The 19,194-nt window shown below is 30.2% G+C and overlaps 1 protein-coding gene across 1 annotated transcript in view; it reads left to right on the top strand.

Annotated features, from left to right (window-relative positions):
* Positions 1–19,194, top strand: part of LOC129981512 (PHD finger protein 21A-like) — a 56,929-nt gene that overhangs the window by 10,420 nt on the left and 27,315 nt on the right. The window contains exons 4-5 of the mRNA XM_056092370.1: positions 17,473–17,661; positions 18,123–18,437. Of these exons, the coding sequence (XP_055948345.1) occupies positions 17,473–17,661; positions 18,123–18,437 (504 nt within the window). The remainder of the gene's footprint in view (positions 1–17,472; positions 17,662–18,122; positions 18,438–19,194) is intronic.

Raw genomic sequence — 19,194 nt, 5'->3', positions numbered from 1 at the left:
TATTTCATCTAGTCTTGTAATAATAATTGTTTTTTCTAACATCAGACCTTTTTCCTGCTGCAATTTTTCCGTCTGATCCACTTTTTTAATCATTCCCGACATAGCTCTAAATCTTCCGAAACTTGTTGTCTATTTACTCCAATCTTCACATGCGAATGAAAATATTTTCGGTACAGGAGGTATTTCTGGTAAGCGGGCATCGCTAAGTTGAATTTCATCGTTCAAAAAATCCTTACGTCTTTTCCGTTCATTAAGATTCATTTTAAGGGAAGTTACTGTTGCCACCGTATTTTATGATCGTTTTTGGTTAAATTAAACCAAAATGAAAGGTAATTTTTCTATGACTTTATATAAGGAAGAATGGGGTAATACTGTGCTGTTGGCAATTCCGTGCGCAACTGTTTTCGGTTGTAAAAAATGGGTTTGGGCCATCTGCCCATATGGTGGAAGAGATATGTGTTAAAATAAGCCTCCCAAACCGCTAATTTATCATTTTTATAAAAGCGCTGATGAAAGGAATTAACGTTTCTCTTGTAATTTTGGGCCTCCAGTTTTTTTGGTAAGATTCTTTTTGTAAACAATGAAAACAACTTCCATCTGTAAATATCGTGAGACTCAGGCTTTTTTTACAATAGGCCTTTTTTTAAAATTATTTTCGTGAATTTTGTTTGAAGTAGAATTTGTTGAATAAATAAAATTTTATGTGGAATAATTCCGCGCTGTATGACAACTTGTGCGCCCATATCAAAAATCTTTTACTGAATGGGTTATATTGTTTATTTTAAGGATGTCTTTAAATTATACACGTACTAATAAGGAATCCTGGAGCAACTAAAAGCAGCTATTGAAACTGTTTTACGGTGGGACCGAAAAATCGGAAGACTCGTGAGATCTTTTGGAATCTCTGAATCCATCTTATACGACATAAATTTCCACGATGTAATATTTTCGGAAAATCGGTTTAGAAGAAAGCCCGTTTTCTCAGTTTCCCAAAGACAGGAACATGGTCTGTTGCTAGCTGGACTGTTTTGCTGTAATTCAAAAGTTATTGTTTTGTTTTGCTGAACCAATCAATTCAAACTATTGATTGGTTCAGCATTTTGTCTATTTTTATAAATAGACAAAAATAGCCGGTTTGGATTGGTTGGTACTTTTTCCATGTCATTAAAAGAAGAACAAAGAAACAAGCATCACTACTACAAAGTCAAAAACTACTCTTAAAGCATTTACAAGCAATTTTTAAAAAGTATAAATTAATCGGGGGGGGGGGTGAATCTTCAGTATTGACGAAGCGAAATAACAATGGGGCAAAAGCCTCTGAAAACATTGAGGTAGAAAAGGACAAAATAGTTGTACGCTTTAGGATCTTGAGAAAGTGTTAAGTAACATCGCAGTGGTTTGCGCTTTTACTGTTGCGGGAATCAACTTAGAAAATTACGAAAATGGATTAAATTTAGTTACTTAATTTGTTCTGATGGAATTCATAATGATTGTTGATAGCGTGAAAGCCTGTGAACTTTATTATATTAAATTCGTTTAATGTTCGATATTTTAATAATTTTTTTTTATTTTAATAAAATCCTCGGATTTTAATTGATATCGCAAATTTAATTAATATTTACATTTATATTTGCTGAGTTCTTAAGAAACAGTTCTTAAAATTCCTAATTCACAAATTTCAGTTTAATGCCGCATATACAATATTCTCCTATTTAGTGCACGGAATTACTCGCCATAGGCGGTAACACCGTGCACAAATAAACTTTTTAGAAAATTAATTATGCTAACGGAAGTAAAGAAAATAAACTAGTTGGGAAAAAAAAAAGAAAAAAAAAAGATCTTTCCTACTTCACCCTTAATTGTGATGTAATTTTACTGTTTTTCAATACTTGAAAAAATTAATTTTGGAATAGAAGCAAATCTTCAAAATTTCTTATATAATCATTGTGATTCATGAGAAGTAAGTTAAGATTGCATGAGACTTTAATAACTAAAGCTGTTAAAGTTCAATGATTTTCTTTGTAATTGAAGAATATCTCACAAAAAAAATTAACATTAGTGGAAAATCTTTAAACAAATAAATTTGAACAGCTGAAAATGATGATTAACTACTTATTTACATACGTGGGCATTTTTTTTTATATATAAACTCCATTTAAAAACTGTTTACAAGTTGTGTTAAAAATTATAAATTTTGTGAATTTTTTTTTTTTGCTTAAAATTGTAGGTTTAAATCGCTTCACGTGAAGGGGAAAAAAAGATCAAAAGATATCTGGGATTTTCCTTTTATTTCTGATAGAAACACATTCAAATGAATTGTGCCCAGTAAATCTATTGGGTCTCTTGATGTAACTAACTTGTTTAGAGCAGGTAGTAGTTTTAATTAATATAAAAAGATCATTATTAAAAACTGTGTGCAACTTCAACTAAAGATCTGAAGTTTCTGAGGAGACTTATCCTTTCATCTCGCTGCCCTCCCCCTTTTTTTTAAAAACCTATTGGAGATCAGAAAATACGTTTTCACGTCAGTTTACATTCGCTTTTAATTTGATTGTTAGATCTAAGTTTGTTGTTTACAAAGATTTCCAGCAAAATCCTACGACAATTTATCCAACAATGTCATTTTTTAGAATCATTGTATGTGTAATCTTCCGAGGATTGAGAGGATATCAGTTTCTTTATCAAAGATCCAGATAAAATTCAATTAAGCCTAATAATTGAAATTATGCTGTTTATTGTCTATACCAGCAGTTCCAACCTTTATTTAAACCCGATATCAACTTTTTTTTTTTTTTTAAATACTGTCGCTTTTCCTTTTTTCTTGCATAGTGTTTACATATTATTAATAATAACATAACGGACTTTGATTAAATTAAGTGTCAAATGGATTAAATTCATACCATTTGCTGGGTTTGTTTTCAATTTTTTTAACTCTTATCTCTATGTTCAATCTGATCTGTACCAAATCTATTGGATACACATTTTAGGTACTATTTATGCAAGTTTGAAAAAATAATAATAAGTCCCATGGGAACAGAAGCGGATGAAGTGTTATTGTGAAGAAGCATTACCACAGATAATTATTTAGTTTACGCCTGTCTGCAAAAGAAAACCACTTTTGTTAGAACTACCCGAAATTTGCAAAGCAGGCGAACGATAATTTGCCACGTTTTTATGAGAATTATATGAATCGGATCATTGTATGCTTTCTGTTTAGAAAAGTAAGCCAGTAAAAAAAGATGTTTATGCTAAGCTGAAACCATAAGTCTATGAACATTGAAAAAAGTAATATCAGAAACTATTCGATTCTGCAATGGTACGAAATTCTGTAGATAGTGCGAATCAGATGGTAAGAAAGTACTCAGTGATATTGAAATCTTGTCGCTAGGCTTTTCGAGATCCAGCTGTAAGAATTCATGGGTGCACTACTGAGAAACGAAGGAAGAAAATAGAACAGAAGGTAAGTTTTCATTCAGATTGGCTGAAGAAACTGCCGAAAAAAATATTAACATTTTCAACACAAAGATATCCAAGAAACTTACACTATTTCAAATGTGAATTAAGTTGTGCGAAAAATGTGTCAAATAAAATATTGCAACAACTGCAACATTTGTTTCTAAACAGTGCAAAAAATATGTATGTAGAAACTGCGTAGTCTTATAATTTAAAAAAAAAATGCGGAGAATAAGTTTTATATATTATTTATTTTTATATATAAAAAACAGAAGAGGAAAAATATGGCATTGTTATTTAGAAAAATGTTTTATTCATTCACTAAAGTGAACTAAAAAGTATTTTTAGCTATACACTTGAAAAATATAACTTTTTAAACGCTGGTTCATTTGAGCTCTTGTGGTAGAAATGAGTTTATAGAAATTCGGTAGGTGATTCTGTGAGCGAATGCAGTGTGTCGCCCAGAGAGCATGCTGTTGAATGAGAGCAGAGTCCAGGACCCAAAATCCAAAGTCTGTTAAAAATTTCAAGACTTTCGGAACATTTTGATGTCGTCGCGGATTATATCAGGAAGAGAGATTGAATAAAATGTAATCTAATAAAGATATTTTTATCAAAGTAGAATGTATGAAATCATTCTCACAAGCGGTTTATTCAGAAAGATTAACTTTTATAATATAAAATACCATAATGTGTGTCTGTAAAATGGTAGTATCCAGATTTTGAGCTTTAATTCCAAAAAATTCAAACCTTTTGGAGGAACCCAAAAGATAGCACGTGGTTTATAAATATAATTTTTCTGACAGCAAAGGTGCATAAGCTGAATTATAAATCAAAAACATAATCTGTATAATGTTAAAATAATTTTTTTTTCTTTCGAAATTTAAATTTTTCACTCTAACTGAAGATTCAGGACATAAATTTTGTCAGTATTTTTCTCTTGATTAGCATGCGAAAATGCAACTTTTGGACCCTTTTAGAATTCGGCATGTGAAAAATCTATCTTTTTGCTGCACTCTATTATGCTTGTTATAATATATAAATGATGGATGTCATACTGCGATTTCGGCCCTTGTAATGTAAGATTGAAAGTATGCTATTACGAGCAGTTCGACTGGTGATCATTGAATGCCCGAGATTCATATAAGATTTATAAAAAGTGAAAGTATTGTAATCATGGAAATATTCGTCTGAAGAATTGTAGCATGTAATTTTATGGTTTGAATTGTAATTGTTTTAGATTTCAGACAGATTCATTAAAAAATGAATTACTTATTGATAGGTTTGTTCATACTTTCATGTATGACACAATAAGCTAAATGTGAGTTTTAATACATGACCAGAATTAAAGACATCGCCTTTTATATGCAAATGTCGTTTGTCAAAAATCATGTGCAGAAATATTAAAACAACTTGATGGAACAGTGCGAACCATCAGCGGCAGATAGAGTGATATAACACTGACGATTTGTGTTACATTTTTAACTAAATCTGTCGATCTGTCAGTTTTTGTACAAGGGAATGCGATATTTCAAAAGCATAAAAATACCCAGCTTTAAAAACATGTATGACTTAGAGCTACTAAATTTAGCACATGTATATACTTTGGAAAATAGGTATGTGCGCCTTAAAGCGGTTTATTTTTATTTTAATTAATTAAAAATTAAACGAACTGTTGGCGTTTTCCCGCGATAACTTCGGAAAATATTACAGCACAGAGAGGATTTTTGCGTCATCTTAAAGTTAAAAATTATCTTTACAACGATACCAACGTTTTAATTTATAAATCAAGTTTCTATTTTCAATGAATTAAAAATATTTAATCTGCACGAACTCGTTACCCGCGCATGGGGAAAAGTTAGCTTTTCCCATGCATGTCTTGTCGCCACATTGGCAAAAGATCAAATTTAAAAAAGAAGTTAACTATTATTACAAATTAAACTTGGAAAAGTGTGATTTTCAACACATATCTGTATGAAATAAGACAAATATAGAATATAATATTTTTTCAAATATAAATGCCAGAAATAAATTTCTATGATTTTTACAATATCTATATGATTCATTCAGTATTTTTTTTTTATTATTATTTAAGGCAAATATGATTTAATATATACAGGATATTCACTCTAATCAGGGCCCAGCAGCTAATTTTATAATAGATATTCATCTGCTAACACAATGGTCTAAATGAAGTAAATGCTCTGATAAAATACGAATTTTAAATTTTTACGTAGGTCATCTGCTCTGTGAATCATATTTAACAAAATTAATATTTCAGGGACATTAATATTTCAGATAAAAGGGGTCCCCTTCTTTTGCAATTAAAAGTGATTGAGTAAAATGTCTCTATTCTATAAAAACAGGCAATTTTAGGTCTTCCCATTTACCGTATTTAGATTTTAGATCTTACCTATTTACCGTGCCCCAAGACTGACTATCTAAAATAATAAAATTGTCCTGAAGTAATGATATTTAAACCTTTGTCAGGATAGATTGCATAAGTTTGAAATGTTAGATTGTCGCGATAATTTTACTGAATTATAGGATTGTAGGTCTGTATAAAATTTTGACTTCATTTATAGATTGAAATAAAGTATTATCTGCAACATTTAAATCTTCTTGAAGATAAAACTGAATTTTATAATGAATCGGATAGTTTTATTTAATAATTATTTAAACTAATCATTTTTTTTTAATATTCTGTGGTACACATAAGATTACAATGCTGAAAAATTCGATTTTCTGTAGTCTAATTTTTAAAAAATATGTTTGGTTACAGCAAAAAAATTTTTTTCAGATTTATTGAAGTTTTATCTCTTCCATATCAATTTCAAATTTAAATCTTAGGCAGCTGATGGGGAATGAGAGAGATATATAAGCAACACCAACAAAATATCAAAAGAACAGGAGTTATGTGACTATCGAAATGTGAAACTTAAAAATATTTTGCTGAAGAAGCCATTAAGAGACCAAGGTACATAAATGCTTAATTGAAAACTTTAGAGAGCATTATTCCTGTCAAATCAGCTGGTTGCTTTAAGTGGCTAGATAAATATATGAGTGATAAAATTTAATTGGCTTAATTTTTCCAAAATATTACATCTTTTCATATATACAATAGTTCTTAACATCAATATTTGCATACATTTTGTTTAAGATATTTGAGTGGAGCATAGAACAAAGAAAAGAAAAATAGGTTTATTACTTAGAGGACATACGAAAGCTGCAGTCTACATCCCCTAACATTTAAAATTATGAATTATATGTAAATTTATCATAATGTGGTATTTTTTTAAAGTTTAAGGATCTAAATATTTCAATTCAAATTAATAAAAACCAAATTTTCGGATCTTAAAAGGCTATGATAAAGCAACATTAAAATGAGTGTACATTATAAAGGCTTAGATAAATTAAATTTCATCTCTACACTGTGTACGTAAGTTTATATTCTCTTCAGTTAAGTTAGGCGTTATAAAATTTATTTTAAACTGCCTACAATATTTTTAGTTTTAGATTCCTTCTTTTCGCAATAAATTTTTAATGCGGTCAATGCACAATAAGCATTGACAAATTACAAGTGGTTAAAAAAAAGGTATAAATGGAGTGTTTTTAGTGATGTGGGTGGAGGAAGGGAAGGTGTCAATCGCTACATTAAGCCGGATTTGCCGCAAGCAACAGAAAGGGGGTGCAGCGTCATATTTCCACCAAAGAACTCTTCAATGAAAAATGAACTTACTCCGTCCACTTTTTACTAAAACTCAATTTTGTTCTCCTCAGAAAACGATTCATTGCTGTGTGGGGTTTATTTTCTGCTGTCTCACTGTGTGTATCTGAATCCCCCACCCCTGCTTGCTGTGCGAGCTCGTTGCTATGGGGACTGCGGATGATCAGGAGGGCGCAACAGGCGGCTATATGGAGGTGTTGGAAGTAAAATGAAAGCGTAGGAGTAAGAAATTTACGGTAAATGTGATTGATGGATTCCAATTTTCGCTTCTATTTCTTATCGATGTTCACCTGCATTGCTAGACCTTTTTGTGCAAGCTTTTTTTAAACAGTTTCGACGAAATTACTTTTGAATTACGAGCTTAATATCAAATTGTCCAAGAGTCATCAGAAAGCAGTTGTTGGTATGACATCACTTTGAGAGCAAGAAGCGTAGATACAGATATTTAATCTTACAACTACAAAGCGAGAGACTTTTTTATATTTATTTTTTATTGAATTTTAGAAGATCTTTCAGAGAGAGAGAGTATGTAATGATATCTCGTAATCTGATTTAAATCTTAGTTTTGCTGTTGAAATTTGAAATTAGATCTTCCATCCATCAGTAATTTTTTTAAATAATTGGCTATTGGTACAACCTTAGGTAGAATTTTGAGTTGAAACATATTTTTACTTTTATTTTGTACAAAAAAAAAAAAAAAAAAAAAAAAAAGATATCAGTATAAAAAGTATAGTAATATATTTATAAAAATCGTCCTCGTGTATTGAATTGAATCTTAATCTTTCTCCAGGATTTTGATTGGCTTAAATATTTAATGAGTATTAAATACATTGAAATGATACTGTATATGATTTAATGTGCAGTGTTCTAAAGGAGCGCTATTCATTCGAATCCAGAAATCAGTTCATTGTCGCCATTTTATTAAAAATGGATGAAAAATTATTAAAATGTTTGCTAAATTCTATGCACGGCCGTTTTTAGGACATCGTGCGCAAAATGGCGTGAATTATGGGAACAGGAAAAGAGAATGAGAAAGTGCATCTCTCGTATTTTTGAAGCAGGATAATCCACGGATTTTTGCTGATTCGGTCATTTTTGAGTCTTGTAAGTAAATAAGTGAGACAGTTTTAATTCCAGTTCTTTGGATTTTGAAAGGTGAAAAAACAGATTTATTTTCTTATTACCTATACGAAATTGCAAAACTTTGTTACTTTGATAGAAAAACTAGTGAACTTTGAGAGAAAGGGTGAAGACATGCAAAAAGAAGTAACCAATTTGTGGTATTATCGCAAGGAAGAATTTTATTGTTCTTGTACTAAAAAATAACTTATTACCTACATATATTTATGAAATTTATTTCACCGTGTAATTATTAAATTTTAAGATTTTAAAAATATTTTGTTGATAGGTCGTGTGATAGTAAACAGTACGTAAAAAGAAAAATACTTTTAATCGATTGACTGCTTTTTATTCGTGTAATATGGTAATTTCAATATAATGTTAGAGCAGATGAAAACAGTGGGGGAATGGAATAATGCGGTTTAAAACTGCATAGAAAAAGATAGTGATAAAATTATTGCTGTTATATATTTTATTGTCAAATGAATCTCAAAAGCTGATCAAAAGCTTTTGTTCTATATTAGCTGCCTTTAACGACCAGATTGTTGACTTTTTTCGATTGTTAAATATTAATGTGGAATGTATTTCGTTTAATTTCACCTTATTGTTTGATCAGACTAAAAAAACCTGAATTTAGTTGAATAAATCAAAATAAGCTATAACGCTTACAGATTAAAAAATGTATATACTACAAAATAAAAAACAAAAATGAAAATCTTACTTGGGAATTAGTGTCTAAAGAAAACATTTTATCAATCTTAATTTTAACATTGGCAAGATAACACAAATGAATGTTTTGATGGACGAGTTTGAATTTCATAACATTAGATATTAGTCATTACAAATTATTTATTGCATTTTCAAAAATTATTGAAAATAAAGGAGACATTTACAGAAAAAATTGATATCATTTAAAAGGTAATTTTTTGAGTTTTTAAAGTAATGCAAAAACCATTTTTGCGAGATAATAGTTTTGAAAGTTATCGGATCCTCGAATCGTAGGGTAGAGTGTGCTGCATCCGCTGAGCCCGCCTCGATGACCGGCCTTGCATAGAACTTTTGTTGAGTTGAATGTTTTTCACGATTCTAGCATTCATTTTGGAGGAATGGAATATGACATTGTGAGATAATAATTGATTGCATTGTTTTGCAGAAGTCACTTTATATTATATCAGTAACGGAATTTTGCTGCCGGGAGATATTTTCTATGAAAACGAATATCAGCTTATAACTTGTTCGAAATGTGTATATATCATTCCCTGAAGTGACTTGAACTAAATATAATTGAAAGAATACTTAGATAATGTATTTGAGCACTGAGAAAAAACTTCATTTTCAAAATCCAGAATCCACTTAAGCTTAGTCTTTTAGTTATAATTGTTCAGTCCTTAATCATGACTTCTTCCACGGTCTCTTAAGTATTGTGCCCCGAGAAATGACACGCCTGTATCGGAGGAGTTTTCAGCTCCACAAATGAAATGATCAGATCTCTACGAAGTCGGGATCAAAAAGAGGAGGGGAAAACCGTTCGAACTTTCCGTTCCAAATAGTTGGCGTGAGTAAGGGAAACGGGAGGCTTTTTAGCTGAAGTATAGTCCTCGGCAGGGAAGCAAAATCGATAGTTGGCGCGTGCGCAGTGATTTCTTTTTCTCTTCCAGAGAAGCAGGTGGGTGGAAAAGAGGAAGGGTTACTTGTTCCAACTCAAACTTACTGTTCCCGGCCGCACAAACTTTAGCGTGGGGGAAAATGTGCGCAGTGCGCTGCAGAGAAGCGATTTTGTTAGAATAGATTTCCGAGACTAATTATTCTCCGTTAAAAAAATTTGTATGGTGCTTGAAGAAATTTTAATCAAAATATCATTTCTTGTCTTAAAGCAATTTTCACTAGTTGATATAACCAGCAAGTTTTACTGCTTATGTTAAAAATAGTTTTCGTAAAAATTTTTTAAAAATATTTTTTTAGTTTTAAAAAATATTTTTATGTAATTTACAAAATTATATCGTCTACAACTTTTGTTAAAATGAAAATATCGGTTGTACTGAGCTTTTTTTAAATTTTGTAGATTTACGAAAAATTAAACTGTATTAAATAGTTTTAAGATTGATACAAAATTTGATTAAACCTTGCATGTGGCAACTTAAAGGCTAATGAATGTAATAATAATTTTAAATCTAATATATAAAAGTCTCGTGTCGTACTTCTCCAAAACGGCTCGACCGATTTTTATGAAATTTTTTATGTGTATTTGGTAGGTAGGAGAATAGGTCGTAAAGTATATTTCATAACGCAAGGTAATTAGAATGTCCCTATGCAGATATTCCTCCTTCCCTTTTTAATCGCGATTTTAGTATTTTTGTATGAACTATATCCAAATAATTAACCCGCTCAATTAATAAAGCTCAATGTCTTTGTGTGTGTGTGTGTGTGTGTGTGTGTGTGTGTGTGTGTGTGTGTGTGTGTGTGTGTGTGTGTGTGTGTGTGTGTGTGTGTGTGTGTGTGTGTGTGTGTGTGTGTGTGTGTTGGCACTCTACCGACCATACCATTATACCTACAGCTGTCAAATTAGGCATGTTTATACCTTGGAGGCAGGATATATGCACCTTGGAGCAATTTCTTAAAATTTGTAATTAAAATTTTAATTAATTAAAAATTAATCGAAATTTCGGTGTTTTTCAGCTATAAGTTTCGAAAATATTACAGCACAAAATTGATTTTTACATCAAGTTAAAGTTCAAAAAATTATCTTTTTAATGATACCAATGCTTTAACCTATAAATTAAGTTCTTATTTTTAACGAATTTTTAAAGATATATTTTAACCATATTTTTCAACACTATATTTCGCACAAAATAAAAATAAAATTTAACTTGCACGAGCACGTTACCCGTGCATATGAAAAAATATCTAATTATTAGCTTTTATCAACATATTACCATCATTTTGACGAAAGCATAAATTTAAAAAAAATAAATTTTTATTGCAAATTAAAGAAAATGTAATTTCCAGCATGTGTCTGTATGAAATGAAATAAATATAAAATAGGATATTTTATAAAAAGTAAAGATTTCTATGATCATTTACAATATCTACATTATTAATTCCATAAATCAATTATACTTAGGGATTGCAATACCGGACCAAAATTTTAATACCGGTATTAGAAATTTTAGAAAAAGAAAGAAAACACATGTGTTTCTTAGTTTTATTTGACAGTTTTATAAGAGAGTGTAAAGATCACAAAAAATAATATGTAATTTATAAATTATAACAGTATATAATCACAAAAAAGTAAAGGAACGTCTTATTTATTTAAATCACAAAAAAGGGTCAATTATTCAGTCTGTGGTACTGTTACAAATATTTGAAATGTGATCTTAAAAAAAACATAATGTATCAATTGTACTGTCATTAAGCCTGGAACATAATCTTGTACAAAAATTACCAGCTGTCGGAAACGCTCTTGCAGCATCTACGCTAGTTGGTGGTACTGTTAGCAATGCGCGATTTGCTTTTTCCAAGTATTTACCTCTAAATCCCTCATATTCAAATAAATCAATTTCTCGTCGGATGGTTTTGGATATAGCTGATTTCTGTATTGTATTTTGGTTCGTTGAAATTTTCTAATTTATCGCTAATTCTAATTTTTGTTAAAGAGACAATTCCTTTTCAATATCGACATTAGTGTCATCATAATCTTCGATAACTGAACCGAATTCTTCTGAATGTGGATAGGTTTGAGGGTAAAAAATTTTAAGGAAATTTACTATATACTTAATCGGATTTGAATTATTTTCTTTTCTTCTTTTTTCATTTTTAAAATCATTATAATTATGTAAATACCGTAAGACATTTTCTATTTCGGTATGCCTTTCTTCTGTGTGATTTTTCAATGTAATATATAATTCTTCAAATAGTGATGTGTGCTATTCTTTCATGACTGCAACATGAAATTTATTGTTGCATTAGCGGTTAATAAATTAAAATCTCTCCGTCATAATGCCTCTATTGTCAGTTTTATTGGAAGTAGAGCTGATATAGTTCTGGATATTAAGTCGAATTCACTATCTGAAAAATTAATTTACAGGTTTAAGTCGATTATTGCTTTTTGGATTGGATTTCTAAATTTCAAAAATCGTTCCATCATTAGGAGTAAACTGTTCCAACGTGTCTTAGAATCTATTATTAATATATATTCTGTTTTATTTTCAGTTAGTATATATTTTTGTAATATGGCATTTTTTGTAGGGGAAAGTTTAAATTTCTTAACAATTTTTCGAACTTTATAAATTATAGAGAGCAATTCTTCATGGGCTAATATTTCATCCTCATTAGCAATATCTTCAACAATTACATTGTCATTATCTTCATTGTCAATATCACTCTCACTCTTACTCTCTTTAATGTCGCAATCCGAAGTTTCTATATCCACAGTATTTGGATTCGTCTGTTCTTTATTTTTTTGGTATAATACATCTATTACTCCTAATTGAATTCCATGAGCATAGCACAATTGCTGATTTGCACCAATCAACTTTCGTTATGGATACAATATCTTCTTTCAGGGATAATCCATGTTTCGCTAATTTAGATTTAAACAATTAATTAAGCGATTAATTAGCTAATTAATTTCGTCCGTTAGGGAGACATAAAAACAAAAACGTATACTATTTTGCTATGTTGGCGATCCCTGAACATATAGTGGAGACAATTTAAAAAAATTCTGGTAAATACCGAAAAACCGGTATTTAAACTTGTGAATACCGGTATTACAATCCCTAGTTATACTTAAGGTAAACAGGGTTTAATATATGTCCTTTCATTTCAATGCCCAAAGGCTAATTTGTAAAGCTTTAATAATAGAAATGCATGTAGTAAAATTGTCTAAATGAAGTAAACAATTATATTTTATATAACTTAAATCTATAATAAATGACGAATCTTTATCTAGATCCTCTGCTCTGCGAATCATATTCTACAAAATATTCTTGAGATACAAATATTTAAAATAAAAACAGCTGCTTTCCAATCAACTAAATGAGTCTCTAAAACTGACTTATTTATGAATATTTAAATATCACTATTTAATAAAAATGGGTTATTTTAGACCACTTCATCGACCGTCTCAAAGATATCGCAATCAGTGCCCAGGGTTTCTCAAGACTTATTGGTCTTGAATTATGAAAATGTTGATTGTTCTAAACTATTCTATTCAAAAGTTCATAAATCGATCATATCTGACAGCAAAAGATAGACCATTTACTTATTTAAAAGATACAGTGTCAAGAATATTTCGAGAATATGATCCCTTAGGACCAAAGGATTGTATAAAATTTAGATTTCATAGCTTTTTTTAAGTATATTTATAGACAAAAACAAAACAAAATAAAAGATATATATTTAACGACATTTAAATCCTTTTGAAAATAAAACTAAAAACTGAATTTTATGATGAATCTTTGTAGAATAATTCTTAAGATACTACATAAATTATGAAAATTATTCTGTAGTACGTATGACTTAAATACTGGACAATTCTGTTTTCGGTACTCATATTTTTTTTTAAAAAATGCGTGGTTTCAGTAAAAAATGTTTTTTTGTATTGATTGTAGTTTAATCATTGCCACTTTAATTTTACTGGCTCTGATTGAAAATTATAGTACATTATGGCCTAAGGTCGTTTTAAAAGTATGAGTGAATTATATGACTATCAAAATTTGAAGCTTAAAATATTTTTATGGAGAAGCAATTGAAAACACATAAAATATTTGTATGATACTTGAAATTTTAAGGAGCATTAAGATCTGCGACCGGCTGGCCGCCAAAGGCGGCTAGGCTATATATAAAAATATATCGCACGTGGCACAGAAATCGCTTTTATTACTTATCATCAAATGCAAGTAAAACACTGTGCGAACGTAGAGCCGACTTTTCAGCTACACTTAATCCAATGCTTCCCTGATTAATGATGCTGCAAAATATAATTAGAAGTACTTTAGAGAGGTTTCGCCTTGCCACCATTCAGTCAGAGGAAAGAAGCTGTTCTAGTAATAGACGTCAAATCAAGCATGGAAACAGGCTTAACCATCACCAGATGGGTAATCTCTATGTCTTAAATAAAGAACTAAATTTCCAAATATGTTTATCTCACAAAAAGAATCTTTGTATTATTTTAAAACTCAAAAAATTGTTCTTTTTAAAGGCATAAATTTTATTTTTGTGCAATTTTTTTTATTTTTAAAATTTAATTCAATACACAACCTGTAACAATGTTTATATTGTTTATGATGAAATTCAAATTTATCAATCAAAATACTCAATCGCGTTCCTTTTCTAGTGTTAAGTTTAGAGATTAAAAAAAAAAAAAATGTTTTGTTTGAACATTAATTTCGAATCACTTAACGCTTGTAGCATATGCGCGTTCTTAGTGCATTCACTTTAAAATTTTTATCCACAGTAATTAACAGCACGTTGTTTTAATTGAATTCATTTTTCTTCAGCCGTATCAAATAATGAAACAAAATGAAAATAAAATAAAATGAATGCATTTTATATCAGTCGTTTAACAGCCTAAAAAAATCAATAATCTGAGCTCACAAACTGATCGCTAAAGTTTGTGCTTGCGTGTGAATTTTCTTATGAAAGTTGTACTGTAAGGGCTCTCCATTTACCCGAAAATCGATGAAATTAGAAACAAAACTTCCAAATGATGCGAATTTCACAGATGAAAGGTGTTTCATAAATAATTTCCTTCTATCATTCTTCTTAATAGACAAAAAAAAAAAAAAAATCCAAAACTGAAATGAAGCATTTACTACATTCATCACTTACTCTACCTGAAAGTTAAAACAGAAAGAAAGAAAAAAGTGTAATCTGCTTCATTCAGTTCCAAACTTTCATATGAAATTCCTGCATCAGTAGGTACTCATAGGATATAGACGGAGATGACCATCTCAGTAGATCACAATCTCCGAGCTGAGTGCATGGAGGGTTCTATTGATTTTACTTTATTGGCGAGGCTAAGTAAAAAGTTTTTTCTTCTTTTTTTTTCTTTTAGTTATCCTAGTTTGATGCTGTGCTGAAACGAAATCTAGTGATAGTACATAAAATTTTCATGCGCAAACTCTTCCATTTATCAACTTACATACAATTACATTTAAACTCTTTTTCCTCTCACAAGAATCATAAATAACCAAAAAAAAAAGCGAAGGATTTGTTTACCTGAAATTTAAACTGATATTGTTTAGCTGAAGTCACTTGAGCCCTTGGTTGCTGGTCCTACCATGAACCATGCTTAGTCTTTCGACATAAGCTCTTCCAAAAACTAGTGGGACAAAACGCATGTCGCACAGCCAACATGTCAAAGTGAGAGGGTGCAGGATCTTCGTTTCTTCTTGGGTTCAAAAGACCGTAAGTTAGGATCGCAGGGTTTTGATTTTTATCTGTTTTGTCGAAGAAATTATTGGAAGAATATTACTATTGTTGGAAAGTTTACATTTTGCGTATATTTATTTCTCTTGAACCATGACAAACTGTAATTTGACTTTTGATCTTATTTTTCAACTTTTGACCTTGCAACCCTCACTAGGAATATGCAACTCATAATCGGCCTTGTGGAGCGAAACTTTGTTCCTCATGGAAAGTTTTGCTTTTCTATCTATGAGGGCCTTTTAGCTTCAGTGCTAGGAATTTTTTTTATACATTTGTTATATGCTTTTTTTATGTCAACTTTTTATCCAGTATTGCACTGAGATAGTTTGTGCTGTCATCCATATAGTAGACAAGAGGAATCAGGAACTGTTATTCTTCTGGTGAAATACACTGTTTGATATTTATCAATATTTACTTTAATTATTCACATGATTAAGCACGTGGCCTATTTGTCTAGATGTTCATTTAATTCCTATATTACCATCCCGAATGTACTCGCTCTCATAACGGCAGTCTCTCTTGGCGAAGAGATAGATTTTTGCCTCGCAGTTTCTGAGACTGGGAATGTATTAGTGGAGATGTTGAGCGACACTGCTCCAACTATGGGTCCTTGTATTACTTAAAGCATCAGTTACACGTTTCAATTGCATTAGAGATTTGTAATCGTACAGTCAAGTGTCGTCCTTGTAGGTACTATGAAACTCCGTTACATCAAAGGGAATGCGATCACATAACTAGAAATTGTAGCATTAAAGAAAAATTCGAAATCCTGTGTCAGTTGCAAAGAATCTGGATATTTGCACCAAAGAGAAGATGTAAAGCCTTTCTAAGATTACAGCAAGATAATATATACTCCAACAATTATTAAGATTAAATTTTACGAAGTCCTTTTATATTGTAAATCAGATTCAGTAAAATAATCTTGATTGTATAATATTTCAATCTTCTGCGATCAAGTCTGACTGAATTATAAAGCTCTGAATATCATTATTTTATGATAATCAACAGTTTCGTTATTTTAGCCCAATCAGATTTGGGGGAATTCCGAACGCTGGTTGGCTATTTCCAACAAGGCGGTCGCTGTGGCTGTCTAAAAGTGTGCTATTTTTTATATATATAAAAATGGGACCATAAGATTTAAAAAATATAGGGGCATTCAGATTTTCATATCTGTTTTAAATACAAAAGAATCGAACATTTTTATTTAAAATATTAGTGTTTTTAATAATACATTTTTAATTTTATTAAAAAATAGAAGATTTTTGGATTAAAACATTGGTACCATTGAAAGATAATTTTGTAAAGTTTAGGATGATATAAAAACCATTTCTGTGCAATGATATTTCGGAAGTATATCGCGGGGAAACGAGAAATTTCGTTTAATGTTTGATTAATAAAAATCCTAATTAAAAATGTTAAAAAATCAGAAAGTGCTGTGCACATTCCCACCCTTCAAAATCGGTATGTGCCAAATTTAATAGCTCTAGGTCAAATGGTCTGGCCTGTAGAGTGCCAAAACACACATATGTTCATTTTTATAATAAGTAAAGATATTCGAAAGTTCAAATAAACAATTTGCATTGAATTTGTTAAATTATTATAATTTTACTGTTGTTTAATTTATCTTAATCATTGTCATTTAGTGAAAACTAATCTTTTTTATTCCTTGTAAAAAAGGCAAATTATTTTATTACCTTTCATTTTACTGTTATTCATTTATATTATTTCTTTTCATAACTTTCTAGAAACAGGTAGTTCAAGATCTAAGGAAAAACTTAGAGGTAAAACAACCTTCTCCAAATTCTTGTCCTAATAATACCTTAGGATTTCCTACAGCTTCACATTCACCTAGTCCACAAATACCAAACCAAGATATTCGAATGTTATGTCCTGCACAAAAATGTCCTATGCAAAATCACAAGCTACCAACAACGGTAAGAATCTCTTAAATTTTCCTTTTTCTGTTGATTGTAATTAATCTCTTCTCTACCAAGTTTAATTAAACTATTCTATGTTCTTTATATGCCCTTTGTGTCCAAAGAATTTATTTTAAGGTTAATCATTTGTTATAATGGACTAATAATGATTAACATAGAAATCCAATTATTATTCTGTGTTATGAATAAGGCAGTAAATGGTTTAGATTTAGATTAGTTTTATTGCTAAAGAAGATTTTTCATTTATTTTAAAATTTTATAAGCAGAACTTTTTTTAATAATCTGATTTTTTAAGGGGTAAATCAGATTTAATTGCCATTTAAAGAGTTTTCTAAATTTGATGTTGTAATCTCATTATATTATTTGAAACAATAAGTGGGGAAATGCTTAAAATGTCTGCTGAATAATTTATTAACTTTGTTTGAATGTTATAGTTAATGAATGTTATAATCTTTTAGACAATAGCAACTAAGCCCGTTACAAACTGTGTCAACACAGTCCGCCAAACAGTGCCTCCAAATCTCAACAATATTGCCACCCCTACAGCTACATTTACTTTCAAAGCTCCAGTGGGTACAGTTGTCCTGCCAAACTGTTCAACAGCCATTTCGACAAAGGTTGCTGAACATCAAAAAATGCATCCGGTTCTTGTTGTGCCATCTCCGTCCAACCGTACTGCTGATGGCCCCCAGACCGGGGTTTTACTTAATTTGGTTCCACCAATCAGAGTGCCTCAGTATCCTCCACCATCACCTCGATCATCAGCTCCTGTTGTAAGTATTATCAAGAGGAGTATTTGTTTTTAAAAAAGCTTGATATATATGTAATTGTTTTTAAAAACAAATTTCCAGTTTTCTGCTCATTAAATTTATTGCATGGCCTAGTGTGCTTTTTTTTTTGTTGTTGTTTAGTTACTTTTGAAATAACTGTTCAGTCAGTTTTGTTTGAATTGCTGACTCTGGACAGTTTTATTTTGTTCTTTATATTCCAGATTTATTTCTGCATTGATGCCATGATAAGTGCCTTGTACACTTATCATGTATATAACTTTGTTTCTGATTTTTTTCATACTAAATATTTAATAAGAGTTTGTCTCTGGGTTCTTTTTTAATGCTAACCACTTAGTGATATTTACCAAATATGAAAATTGATTAAATTGGAGAAAGAAAACTGAAATAAATTATCATGGTGCTGGTCTGCCATTTTGAGTATATAGTATTTTGAAAAAGAAATTTATAGAAAAATAATTTTCTTTAATATTAACTCCTATTGATTTTTAGTTTTTTACTTTAAAATTTATGTTGTATCAAAAGCTTTAAAATATTTTAAAAGTACATTAGGAATGTAGATTCCTTAAATGATTTCTTTATTCAGTATGTCACTCGAAAAGCATATATCAGATTAATTATTTTCTGGTCGTTTGAGTTTATTTTTGCCATCATGTTTTTATCTCAAAATTTTTGAAAACTCAATTAAAAAAAAAAAAAAAAAAAAACCTCTGTTGAAACTTATTTTCTGTCTTTTGTATTA

The sequence above is a fragment of the Argiope bruennichi genome, chromosome 8 (assembly GCF_947563725.1).
Source record: "Argiope bruennichi chromosome 8, qqArgBrue1.1, whole genome shotgun sequence".
Lineage (NCBI taxonomy): Eukaryota > Metazoa > Arthropoda > Arachnida > Araneae > Araneidae > Argiope > Argiope bruennichi.
Note: the sequence above shows the minus strand (reverse complement) of the source record. Positions and strands in the feature narration are given on the sequence as shown.